This window comes from Diuraphis noxia, unplaced genomic scaffold (assembly GCF_037042655.1).
Source record: "Diuraphis noxia isolate RWA-SAM2 unplaced genomic scaffold, SU_Dnox_SAM2 contig0001, whole genome shotgun sequence".
Lineage (NCBI taxonomy): Eukaryota > Metazoa > Arthropoda > Insecta > Hemiptera > Aphididae > Diuraphis > Diuraphis noxia.
The window spans coordinates 19,412,390-19,426,958 of NW_028301711.1; the positions used below are offsets into that span (position 1 = coordinate 19,412,390).

The following is a 14,569-nucleotide window of genomic DNA, read 5'->3' on the forward strand; positions in this document are numbered from 1 at the left end:
TTTTAATTACTAAAATGACTTCTAGACAACGCGTTTTAAAAATGTTAAATAAAGTCGTGCCTAGAAGAAAATTAAAGTATGATGCTATACAAATTCTTACAACAGTTGATGAATCAAAACCAATATCAAAAAAAAGTGTACAGTTAGAAAAACTAGGTAATTTTAGTAAATAATTTATATTTTATAGTTTTTACATTTTACAAAATGTTTAATCGAATAATTGACTAAAATTAAAATAAGAATTACCTATTTTGCTATAATTTGTTAAGTAAACAGTATTTTTTTATGTATTGATAATATTTTTATTTTTATGTATATTAGTTGGAGTAACTACAACTTCTGAAGAAAGTGAGCAATTTGAATTATTTACAAAAGATGGAAACCCTAGAAAAAGGAAAAAATTTTGTACAAGTCTTAAACAAAGAAAAGAAAAGAAACTGGAAAAACTTAAATGTAAACACCAAGTACTTCCACCATGCAAAGAAACTTGTAGGCATAAATGTATTGAAAAAATACCAGAAGAAAGACGGATTGAAATAAATACTATGTTCTGGAAGCTCGGTTGGACAGACAGAAGAACTACTATTTGCAATTTATGTGAACGCTTAGAAGTAAAGAGAAGACGTGGAAAGTGACAACGTAAAAATAAACAATGTAGTTTTGAATATCATCTGGTCAATGAGTCTTCAATCAATGTTAAAGTTTGTAAACAATTTTTTCTTACTACTCTTGGTTTCAGCAAAACAAATGATAGAGTTGTTTTTGATGTTTTGAGTAAAACTGTTGGTGAGTTGACTCCTCCTTCTAACAAATGGCACAATAAAAAATGTATTAATGTTGAGTTGCATGATTTAGTTAGTAAACACATTGAAAGCTTCAACCCAACTATTTCTCACTACCGCAGAGAGCATGCTCCCAATGTAAGGTATCTGCCTAGTGATGTAAACATAACATCAATGCATAGAGATTTCAATGAAAAAAATCTAGATAGTCATGTTTCATATGATTTCTACAGATTGAAAATTAAAGAAAAACACATTTCATTTGCTATTCTTGGTCACGAAGAGTGTGAGTCTTGTGAGTCTTTCAAGTTGCATGACCATAATGAAGAAAATATTAACTCTAAATGTGACATTTGTATTACAAAAATTGAGCACAGTTATCGTTATAAAAACGCAAGAAAATTGTATAAAGAACACAGCGATAAATCATCAAAACAAAAAACTGAATGCTCTACAACTGCTACAACCGCATATTATTCAGCAGATTTGCAAAAGGTAATAATGTTACCAAGAGTAGACTCATTCAAAAAAGTGATTTTTGTTCGAAGATTAACTGCATACCATGAAAGTTTTGTTCCACTGGGTGACAAATCTATAAATGACACATTTTCTTGCATTTGGCATGAGGCAATAAGTGGCAGAAACAAAGAAGACATTATTAGTACTTACTATGCGTTTTTGATAAGCTTAAGAGATATTCCACATGTAGTGATTTGGCTTGACAATTGTTCAAGCCAAAACAAAAATTGGACATTGTTAAGCTTTTTAATTTTTTTTATTAACAGCAATCAAACGGCAACAAATATTATTGACCTATTCTTTTTTGAACCCGGTCACACGTTTATGAGTGCTGATAACTTTCACCATCAAGTAGAATCATCATTAAAGAAACGAAAAAAAATATACGACTTTAATGACTTTTCAGATGCAATTCAATATGCCAAAAAAGATAAAATCATTGTGAAACAAATGCAAATTGAGGACTTTTATTTATGGAATGATAACAAATCTCAATTAAAAACATCAAAGAGCGCCAATAGAGTTTTACTAAGAGACATCGTAGCGATTAGAGCTGAAAGAAGTAATTTTAATTTACTCTATAAAACAGACCTAAAAAAAAATGATTACCAAATATTAGATTTTCTTAATAAAAGACATTTAAAAAAGACTGCCATGCCAGGACACAAAAATGAACCATGTGGTATTCCAATCACTAAGAAAACAGATATCCTTGATCAATTAAAACAGGTTTTGCCAGAAAATCGAAAACCATTTTGGAAAAACTTACCATCAACAAATAGCAATTGATCAGTTTTTAATAATTGTAAAAATATGTGATTATAATATTATTATCAACTAACTTATGGATCTCGATACAAGTCAGTATCTAGTCACTATCCTGTTAAAACAATATTTTATTAATCTATCTATGTTGTAACAATATTTTATATTAATCTACCTATCTTTCTATATTGATACAAGTCAGTATCTAGTCACTATTTAGTATTTTTATTGTTATTAACTTTTTTATTATATCCACTAACCTATGTTATAACAATATTTTGTTAATCTACCTTTATCCCTTGATACAAGTCATTATCTAATCACTACTTTTGTTGTTATTAATGTTAATATTATTATTATTAACATAAATCAGAAAATAAAGAAATTATGTTTTAAAATGTTTTATTACTAATTAGTGTTTTTATCTAATAAATTTACAAATCAATCAATAATATACTTTTGTTAGGTATAATTATGGTGTTTTAGTCTTTATATTTCTTGTACTTGGGTAATTAATTAATTTTATAAATATAATTAATAGGCTTTTTTTTATTGGGAAAAGATTATTAACTTAATCAACTTTATATTTTAGTTTAACTTAATGTTTCAGTAGAAGGCTGCTGCAGAGTGCACATAATATAATAATTAAGAATTATAGGAATGGATTTACTGCATTTTGTAAATTTAATGTGGGTTATTTCCTAAGTAAAAATGCAGTAACTCCTATAATATGTTTAAAAGTGGTAAAAAACATACAAAAAATGAATAAAGTACAAAAAATATATATCAACAAATAACTTGAACATCTATTAAAAATGATTTATAGAAAAAATCGTAAAAAAATAATAACTTCTGGGTCAAAAATTAAAAAAACCTTTAAACACGATTTCCCAACATTTCACTTTTTGGAGTTACTGCAATTGTTGGTAGCAGGGCAGTAATATTGTATTCCATTGTAATAATAGGCCCCTTTTTCTTGGGGATTATGAGACTATATAAATTGACTATGATGTGAAAAAATTAAATTTTAGTAATAATATTATAAAATAAAATTATTAACTAAACATTATTATAATAGTTTATATTGAAAAGCGAATTACAATATAGTTAATTACAATGATTTTCAAGTTTTAAAAAAATAGGTTGTAATGTTGTATAACAAATAACAAATTAATTACAATGTATAATAAAAAAGCGTAACGTTATTATTATTATTATATATATATATATATATATATATATACCTTTGAATAATTAAAATTATTTAGCAGCAATTCTTATCATTATTAGTGATAATAAAATAATAATAATAGCGGCAATTCAAATTGGACCAATCAGAGCAACCCGGTTATGAGCGTACCTACATTTGCAAAATACGCGTCACGGCTCATTATCATCAAATGCTGATAAGGCTTTTGGTTTCTAACAAGCGTTTTTCATTATATAATTTTAATGAAAACATGATTGTAATCGGACTTCCGACTTAGAGCTGCCTAAATGATAAAATTAAAACAATATCGTATTTTTTGTATGAGAAATACGATAAAGGTTTATATAAAGGATAAATTAAGCTTAAAATGTGGATTATTTACTAAAACTTTACATAAAACAACATAGGTATTGCATACAGTAAGTTTTTATATGAAAACCTAATTGTTTGGAACCAAGCGCTCTTATCAATACTTTTTCTTATATCATCTTTGGTATTTCTATCTAACATAGCGTTTATTCTCTCGCACATATCTTTGATTCACGTATCTCTCTCTATGCGCGGTTCATTCTTTTATTGGTTTATGGTTTCCATTTCGTTCTCTAAACATGGTGGCTAACCTGTAACGCTGGCAGTTGTTTTCTTACTGAAAAGATCAAATCAAACTATACGTTATTCAAATATCCAAATTTCAAGTTTTGTTTTACACATTACACTATTGTAATTATTATTACTAACATAATGTAGCGTCCCAGCATACAGGAGGACAACGGCTGGTGTTGAGGTAGATGTATTGAGTGTAATAAGTATAACAACTTAATTTGTGATTAATTATTAGATATTTATTTGATTACTATGTAAATAAAACACTTTTTATACAAATGATTTAGTTGCAAAATATTCTAAGTCCGAATAATTAAATTGGACTGGTGTCTGGCGTGAAGGTGCTTGCTCTGACTCTAGTGGCTCACGTCTGAATTGGGTCTAATCGGGGCTCTCGTATATATTCCAGATAGTCCTACTCCCTGCGTTTCCTCTCCTATCGATAAGATAAGTATGTGTCCATGGCCGAGTCGCGCAAAAGCGTACACGTGTATTTTTATGATATTGCAGCTTCCCACGCTCGTGCGACCGGTCGGTCCACATCCTGGTTATTCGCGATACGTAATCTCCATAACCAGGTGACATTACTCCTCTCTTTAGATGTGCCCGTCTATACTACGATTTCATATTTAGCATTTCGGAGAATTAAATTTAACGAATCCGATACTACGATTTCACCTCGGGTTTCATATTTAATATTTCGTATAATTTTACGATGCCGAATTTCCGAGAAGTCTAGGAGTTTGGCCTTCGACACAGCTTACAATGTCTACACTAACATAAGAAATCGTACGCCCCAAAGGACACTGACGTACACTTACGTGTATATGCGGTTTTATGTGTTTTAGCGGGACGTCAGTACATGGCAATAATATTTACGTGTCATTTTTGAAATGAACAAATTAAAAAAATCAGTGAATTATAAAAACCTTTTGAAACAATGGATAGAACCACATAACAAAAAAGATATTATTTTAACAGAGGACAGCGATTGTGTGCTGTATTGCCAGGTATGTAATAAAATTATAACTCGATTTGGGAATTTGCCATGTCTAGATATTTCAGCTAACTGTGAAATGTCTAGATACCTATTACAAACATTGTTGTACCATCTGGTAAGTGTTTTGTTTGTATAAATTGTGAATCACAATTTTTGACACATGTGGTCATTGACATAAGTATTCGCTACCTACTAATTAAAAATAATTTACTTACATTTTCAGGGTCTGCAAACAGTTAAAGTAGTTAAAGTAACAAGTCTATGTACCTCACACAGAGTAATAATATTGAAGATATAATATATATAACGGTAACAAGACCAGGTAAGTACCATAATAGGTGAGTACTAACATTTTTGTATGTTGTACAAAATGCGGTTTTTTTTAATCGTAACATGATATTAGTTTAAAAACTAAAATTATTAACTCAGACTTTGTAGTAATATTTTATTTTTTATGTATTTTTTTTTATAATAAAGGAATCGTTTCATCAATCACCATGTCATCCATGTAGCTGGACAGTTTGGCTTCCTAAAACATAATTAAATAGTAATTGTATTAGTTTGAATTTAATGGACAAAATAATTTACAACTTATGCTAGGTTTCTGAACATGTTAAGTACCTACATCAGGGCCGGATTTAGGGGAGGGCTGAGTGGGCTGCAGTCCAGGGGCCCCCACAAATTCAGGGCCCCACCAATTTTATGATACTTAAATTAGGATACAGAAAAAATATTATATTTATTATTTATATATTAAATACTCATTGTAGCCGCAATCGGCTTTAATATTAATACGTTTTTGTATATTAAAACGCCTTTACGGCAGGAAGGCAGGCCACCCAAAATGCTGCACTACTTACCAGTGGCGTACATACGGGGGGGGGGGGGGGTCGGGTTTCGGGTTCAACCCCCCCCCAGGACCCAAAAAAAAATGAGTATTCAAAAATGAGTTCAAACTTTGGCAACGAAAACTTAAATGTCTATCAGAAACGGATAGACCAAAAAATGCAATGGACGCTATTTACATATGTAATGAAGCCATGTACCCAAATATATTTAAGTTACTTAAAATATTAGCAACGTTACCAGTTTCTTCTGCCACTAATGAAAGGACATTCTCAACTCTCAAGAGAATAAAAACTAACTTACGCAACTCTACTTCTGAAGTATGTTTAATTTAAATAATAGTATTAATGATTATAATGATTCAACTTAATTTAATGTTGTAATTAATTTTGATAGGGAAGACTTAATGGTCTAGCTATGCTATCGATCAACAAAAATGATTCAATTACTCCTGATGAAGTGCTGGTTGAACTATCCAATAAAAAAAGGAGATTAGAATTTTTATTATAAATAATTAATAATATAATATATATATAATTCTCTGTATTTACTATGTACATATTAAATAATATTTAACTGCGATGAGTTATGTAAACCTTTGTAATTGTTTTGCTGTTTTGCCTATTAATATTTATACGTGTAATGGGTTTGATTGTTAGGAAAATGGGTATTTTTAAAGGGAAAGTTTTAGTGTTGGTTATTTTTTTTAAACCCCCCTCAGATCAAATTTGAATGTACGCCACTGATACCAGATAACTAATAAGGAATAGTGAAAAATAATAGTATAGTATGTATAATAATAATTGAGTTTGCCAACAAGTAGAGTGTATAATTAAACAAGTGTAAATAATGTAATATATATATAATAATTGAGCTTATGACAATAGCAGTGTATAAGTAATAAATAAATGCAAATAAGGAAAATAATAATATCAGGCCTCACAATGGCTCAGGTAGTAAGGAACAATATAATTTTAGTGAGAATAATTGGATAAAGTAAAAGCTCGTCGGCTATACAAAAAATTATAACTATACGGGGTGATTCTTTTATCATTGAACACTCATTATTTAAAAAAGTATTTACTTTTTTCAAAATATTTTTTTACATAGTTTCAAGTTGTTAAAAAACCAACGTTTTTAATAAAAAATCATATTTTTAAATATTTTTTATCCTTATCATTTTTTAAGTCTTTTACTTTTATGAATGACAACATAGAGTTGTAATATCATATTCCAAAGCAGAATATTTTTCTAATTATTTTGATACGTAAAAATCGAATTTTGGACGAGTAGTTTATGAGTTATAAGCAGGGTTCGGATTTTATAGCATTTGCTACTTATTATAGGATAGAGATAAAAATAGCAGAGTGGGCTATAAATTTGTTTTATACACCAGGGACTCTAAATATGAAATTTTATTTTGCTATTTTTTGCATATTTGAAGAATTTTAGAATTTTAGTGCTATTTTTAAAGTTTTGGTGCTATTTTTTGCTAATATTCTTAATTCAACGCTTTATTTTATATTTTTCATAAATCTCGTTTATATTGAATGACAAATAGTATTCATTAATGCGAGTCAATAAGAAAAATTCCCACATTTTCGTTTCATATTATATAACATGTAATAAATCTATTTTTAAATAGTCCGACGATGTCGAATCTTATCTTCTTATCTGTTATTGTTCCACATAATTGTAGATTCTATAATATACCGTCGACTGTTGTATGTATTTTAGCGTCAGTCGGTTCTCCGTATCGTTTGATTTCGTTTCATATTCGTTCATTACTCGATTGTGTATTATTTGTTTTTCTGTTTCGATATTAAACGTATAATGCCGAAAGATAAAACATCGAACTATTCGAGACTAAGACATTTTGTGTCCGAGTTTGGCGATGAGGTTTTTTCGATTGACGCAAGTATTCTGTCTTGCAAATTGTGCGAATGTAAGGTTAATAGTGACAAAAAGTTTAACGTCACTCAACATTTAAAAACGGATAAGCATTTAAAAGCCATTAAACGGGAGCAAAATAAAATTGAAAAGAAACAGCAGTTACTTACAAATATTCCACAAAAATGTACTTTTAATATCGATCTATGCAAGACTCTTATTTCTGCCAATATACCATTAAACAAGTTATCCAATGTAAAGTTTCGACAATTTTTAGAAAAGTATACTAAAAATAATATTCCAGACGAATCAACACTGAGAAAATTGTACGTTGATGATATTTACAAAGAAACAATCGAAAAAATTAGATCTCAAGTAGCTAATAATCGCATCTGGGTGAGTATCGATGAAACAACGGACGTTGAAAGACGCTTTATTGCTAATGCTATCATCGGTACTCTGGAGATTGAACATTCTGGATCCATTTTTTTACTCCACTCGGAACAATTAGAAAAAACCAATTTTTCTACCATAAGTAAAGTTTTTGACAAATCTATGAGCAAATTATGGCCAAATGGAATACAGCACGACAATGTACTATTATTTTTATCAGACGCGGCACCATATATGAAAAAAGCTGGAAAATCATTAAAAGTGTTCTACTCAAAAATGTTGCATGTCACATGTGCAGCACATGGCTTACATAGAATTGCCGAACAGGTTCGTGACCACTTTAGCACTGTTGACAAAGTAATCGCAAATTGTAAAAAAGTATTTAAGAAAGCACCTACTAGAGTCGAAATATTTAAAATAGAGGCTCCAGGTGTATGTTTACCACCAGATCCCATAATTACAAGATGGGGATCATGGATTAACGCTGCCATTTATTACTGTGAAAATTTGAGCACTGTTCGCGGTGTTATTGAAAAGCTCGATGAAGATGATGCAGTGAGTATAAAAAAAACTAAAAAATACATAGTTAAACCCGGTATTCAGAGCAACCTAGCGTATATAAAATCAAACTTCACAATTCTCGTAGAAGGAATAAATAAACTACAAACAAAAGGCCTTTCTTTAATAACAGCGTTAAAAATAATTGAGGATATCGAAGAATCGTTCAAATCATTACGGGATGAAGCAGGTACAATTGTAAAAAATAAATTTATAACTGTATTTGAAAATAATTATGGCTTGACATCATTAAAACGCATTTCTAAAATATTGTCGGGTGAAGAGGAAAATAGCGAATTAGACGGAGATCTTGAAGAATTGACTAGTGACGATATAGTATTTTTTAAGTATTCACCTATTACATCGGTTGATGTTGAACGTTCCTTTTCGACCTACAAGTCATTGTTGACTGATAACCGCTGGAACTTCAAATTCGAAAATTTGGCAAAACACTTAATTATACAGTGTAACTCAGGTAAAATAAATAAAATATTATTTAATTAATAAATAATAATTACTTGAATTTTATTCTTATTTACTCAGACAATTTTGAATAGTTGCGTACAAACGATGTCATAAACTCATAATTCAAGGTATCAAGTTAATCAGTACACCCAAATTTTTTTAAACTGTAAACGATGATTTTAGTTTTTTTATAAATAAATGATTTAATAAGTTATATGATAAATTGAATAAAATTTTGATTTGTATATATTTTTATTTGTTGCTATTTTTGATGTTTTTAGGGCATATTTATAGAGCATATTTTAAGGTTTTTTTGGTCATATTATAGCGCATATTTTAGGATTTTTGGTGCTATAAAATCCGAACCCTGGTTATAAGTATTTAAAGTTTAGATTGGCGGAGTGGAGTGGTACGGGGTTACCCCGCAAAATGTTTGCCCACTACTCCGCTTGTGAAAACTTAAAATACTTATAACTCATAAACTACTTGTCCAAAATTCGATTTTTACGTATCAAAATACTTAGAAAAATATTCTGCTTTGGAATATGAAATTAAAACTCTAGGTTGTCATTCAAAAAAGTTAAAAACTTAAAAATTTATAAGGATAAAAAATATTAAAAAACATAATTTTTTAATAAAAACGTTGTTTTTTTAACAAACTCTGTAAAAAAATATTTTCAAAAACTTTGATACTTTTTGAAATAATGAGTGTTCGATGATAAAAGAATCACCCGGTATAGTATATATTATAAGTCATAAGACACAATTATGGTCGACCAATACTCACAATGTGGCTATGTCAGGTAATGCGCGCACCGGTTACGTAATAATAATTTAATACAATGAAAAATGACAGCCGCGTACGCGATTAGCTGGCCACAGCCACTAACGATGAATTCAACCACAAAAAGAAACACAGACAGACGTGAACACAGCAGGAATGGATGACTACGAACACCACGACTCACAATGATTGTTGGCAACAATAATGACCACCCTAGACTGGGGAAATAAATATGAAAACATTGACAATATAAATTGTTCGAACGATATTTACCAACAACCAATTCACGAAATCACAGACAACGTGGTTTTCGACAGCAAGCAATAAAATTGTGGACAAGCGTTGACGACACGGAGCTCTATACCTCACCAGCTGCACGGCATAAGGAGAACAACAGAGCGAGCCGTTCCGTCAAACGGTTTTAACGAACCGGTCCCGCAGACAACGTGAAGTACGAAACGAAAGCTCAATGCCACCTACACAAATGAAAACACGCGAACTTATGGAACTGTCGGAAACACTGAGGAGAATGACTAGAGAAAAATGAATACATGAAAACATAACCGAATTTATTTCGACCACACACACACGATACGAAATAACGAAACATTTTAAACCAAAAAATGAGATAACGCTGCACGCACGCACCGGGCAGTTATCACACAACAGCTGTTGTCAACCGCACCGCGGTGGCGCACGATACGAACCGACATTGTGGGTCCCCACAATGCATTCCACCTAGGGGCCACCACATACCAAAATTCGCCCCTGACCTATATCCCAATATGATCTAGGATTTGTTTTAAATACATTTTGGTTAATAAAATGTATAAACTATACTAACAACCATTATTATACAATATATAAATATACCCATAAGTGCCATCCAATTCCTCTCTTTTTATAAGCTTATGTCATGCATATTATATTTTAGAATATCACTAATATCAGAGCAAATAGAAAATGTGATAACAATTTAATTAGAATGTAATCCCACTAAAAAAAGTCATTATTTTACCAATACCAACAGTTATTAAATTTATCAACTTTTATAAAATAATTTCAGAAAAAATTAAACCAATTTAGGGGAACATGGGTCAAAGTGGGGACATCGTAATATCTATCTGTTTAATGTATAAATTTGATAATATTTTTAAATTTATAGCTTCCTTGATCATCTAAGATTGTGTGATAAAAGTTTTGAACTTAACTATCGATTATTTTGCGATTAATCGATGAAAAACTGTTCATGTGCCTGTTATCATTTACTTGATAATAAAATTGTATAATTTGTTATTAACATATTAAATTATTTTGTGCTTTGTTTTAGATGATTTTTTTTTTATTAAAAAGTGTATATTATGAGCTTTATGATTAGCATACTATATTTGACTTTAGATATTTGAATCGAATTAAATCAAAGGCTCTAGGTAAGTTGATTCATTGGGGAAAAGTGGTTTATACCTGAATGGGTTACCTGAATAAATTAATCTATTTTCTTAAATGTAAATTATGCGTTTTTAGAAGGGTTAGGCATTATAAAAGAAAAACCAACCAACATTCCTGGTCTGAAGAATCTATGAAGTCTGCAATATTGGCATACAATAATAAAGACATGGGATTCAGAAAAGCTTTTTGTTCCTAAAAATATTTTAAGTTTATGTAAAAAAATAAAAAGTTACAATTTATGTTATTATTTTTTATGTTAAGTTATACATTCAAGTTAACTATTGTTTTTTTATAAAGAATTTGTTTTGTTTGTCAAATTAATTAAAATATATAGAATTTACATGATTTATTTTTTATTTACCCACTTTGCCCCAGGTATGGGGCAAAGTGGGGTAAAATGTACTTTTTTTTACATCCTTTTCAACTTCGAAAAATAAAAATAAAAATTTTCATAATAAATGTTTAATCATTAACAACAACATAAATATTGTGTAAACAAAATTTGAAATGAAAAAATTGATTTTTAAGTGAATTACAGGCCTTCAAACATTAGCGTCCCCACTTTGCCCCATGTTCCCCTATGTACCTATCTATGTGCTATATGTAATTTTTATTTAAAAACATTATATATAGTTAAGTACTAAAAACTTACTTTTGCCTTTTGGTGCCCCTTAAGAAGCTCCCTCAAATCAGGTTCATTTGGTTCCTGAAATTAAAAATGTTGTATTATATGTACCTAGAATGTATATTGTTATTTATTATTTAATAATTACTATTGTTCTTGGTGTCCACCAACATGGGCTATTGTGCCTTCTTCCACAGGTACGGCATTCTAGAATTACAATACATAATTTCAACAGTCCATAAATTCAATAAAAATAAAATAAGTAAAGTAAGTTTAATTAAATATACAAACCGTTTTTAACTATATTTTTTTGAAGGTATAAACACCGGCCAATGTGGTGTTTATTGCACGTATAGCATTCTTTATGTAAAAAAAATAAATTAATCAAGGAATTAAGTGAAGGAAATTAAACTTTAGGCATGCTTATCGCCAATGTTGTCTTTAAATTCAATAAAAATAAAATGAGTAATAAGTAAAATAAGTTTTAACAAATTTACTAACTTTTTTTAATCTCCATATTGTGGGAATGGTTTACCCTGCAGTGGCCTAAATGTTTTTGTTTGCAGATTTGACATTCTTAAAAAAGTTAAATGTTGTATATTAAATAAATTACCTAAATTAAATACTTATTATACATACTTGTTTTGTTTTGCTTATTTATTTTTTTTTTCAAGTTTAAATCATCTAAAAAAAAAAAAAAAAAAATGAAATCAAGCACTTGAGTAAAGATATTAAATTGTGGGTATGCTTACCGGCGGTATTTGGTGGTGGTACTGGTGGAGGTTTTTGTCCCTCCACCCCATAATAATAATTATGATTTATTGTGGTCATCTATATTACACATAAATGCCAGAATTATTAAAGTAGGTAATTTATTCTTATGCAATTTTAGGCATTCATATCTAACACAACAATTCATATTTCATTTTATTTCAAATGACACTATTGTAATATTGTTTTTAACACAAATATAATTCAGATAGAAATAAAATAATATTATAGTATCAAACCTAAGTTTAAAGTTAACTACATGTTTATACAAGAGATGATGTGCATCTATGAGACCAATGACTATGTAACAACACATATACTTAACTTATTGAATAATTATTTGGAATGAAAATTAGTAAACATTAATTTAGATTTTTAAATTAATTTAAAATTTATAAATATTTTAATTTTTGTGGTATGTTTTATACAAATTAAGTTGTAGAAATAATTAAAATCACAAGTGTTTTTCAATTTTTTATTTTACAAAATATTTCTATGATGTAAACTCGTTTATAAATCAACTTTTGTATGGAACACCAATTAAAAGTTTCATAAAAATCGTAAAATAGTTTAAAGAAATTCTAATTGTATTAATTAATGTTTATGTGTTCACTTAACATTTAAAAAATGTATACTATAATACAAATTGAAATAAAATTATGTGAATATTTTGCTTACTTTTTCGTCGTGATCTAGCTGTTCTTCGTTTGAAGTTAGAATACAAAATCAATGAAAAACTGCTGTAGGTGCATGAAATGTGTGTTCTAAAATCAATTAGCGAACCGTCCCTGATCTAATCTGTATCGCAAGTACCATTGTCATTTTTTTTTAAGATTATTATTATTTATTGCCTTCATACGACATAATATATTTGCGGTTTTTACCTAGTCTGTTCGACGTGGTCTTAATCTTAAATATGGACATGATTAATAACTTTTGGACTTTTGAAATTGCAATAGTTATCCCGATTAATTGTAAAAATGCAAAACTACTCTATTTAGTCATATTATATCAACCGAAAATTAATCTACTGCAGTTAGTTACTAATAATTATAAAAAATAAAATAAAATAAGTACGTATCTTAAGCAGGTGTTACGGTGTTATCGACTGTTACTCTGTTTCTCTCATTTCACAAATCTAGGGAAAAAAAGCCCCGCACCGATTTACATAATTAAATATAATCATTACATTTATCTATGTAACAACTTCTTTAACATAATATCTATAACAATTAAATATATATAATATTTTAAAATACTAATATTAAATATTAATATTTTCAATTTTGTATATATTTTTATGTAATAATTATGGCTTGGATTTATATGTATATACATATTTTTACTGTGACTCCATAAATTAAATTAGGTAAGTGACAAATTCGTTTCAAGCGATTTCCAATATTATGAACTATATTTTATTTTACATATTTTGCTATAAGTACAAAGTACTTTACTATAATTTAATATCACACAATACAATATTTAATACATAATGAAAATGAGTTATGTATTCAGTTAGTACGGGCCTTTTTTATCGTATTTTTATATCGGGGCTTTTTTTCAGAACACCCATTTTATAGTATGATACACTACACATATCATAGCCAATGTTAACTTAATATTAGGTATTATATTTGAAGGCAAATGTATATGATTTTAGTCCAAAAATTATTTAGAGAAAAATACCCCGCATGCCCGTATCATTATTATATTGCTCGTTGGATATTGGATAGTTTGATAGGTACTTTATATGTCTAGTGTCGATGTATATTGTGATCTAATTGTAGGTATATTACCTTATACATTTACTGTATTGAAGAAGTACTCTTTTGGACTTTTGGGGTATTATTTGCAATATTGTTATAATAAGTTATTGCACGTTACACGTAACGAAATAGTACAATAC

The 14,569-nt window shown here is 28.9% G+C and overlaps 2 protein-coding genes across 2 annotated transcripts; both read left to right on the forward strand.

The window, feature by feature from the left end:
* Positions 1-5,823: 5,823 nt before the first annotated feature.
* On the forward strand, positions 5,824-6,235 carry LOC149060219 (52 kDa repressor of the inhibitor of the protein kinase-like). Its single transcript, XM_089217743.1, has 2 exons — positions 5,824-6,045; positions 6,122-6,235. The coding sequence occupies exons 1-2, from the start codon at positions 5,890-5,892 to the stop codon at positions 6,233-6,235; spliced, it is 270 nt and encodes an 89-aa protein (XP_089073869.1). The 5' UTR covers positions 5,824-5,889.
* A 1,323-nt stretch (positions 6,236-7,558) lies between these two features.
* On the forward strand, positions 7,559-9,070 carry LOC149060220 (uncharacterized). The gene has a single exon (XM_089228335.1). The coding sequence runs from the start codon at positions 7,559-7,561 to the stop codon at positions 9,068-9,070; it is 1,512 nt and encodes a 503-aa protein (XP_089084461.1).
* Positions 9,071-14,569: the final 5,499 nt, after the last annotated feature.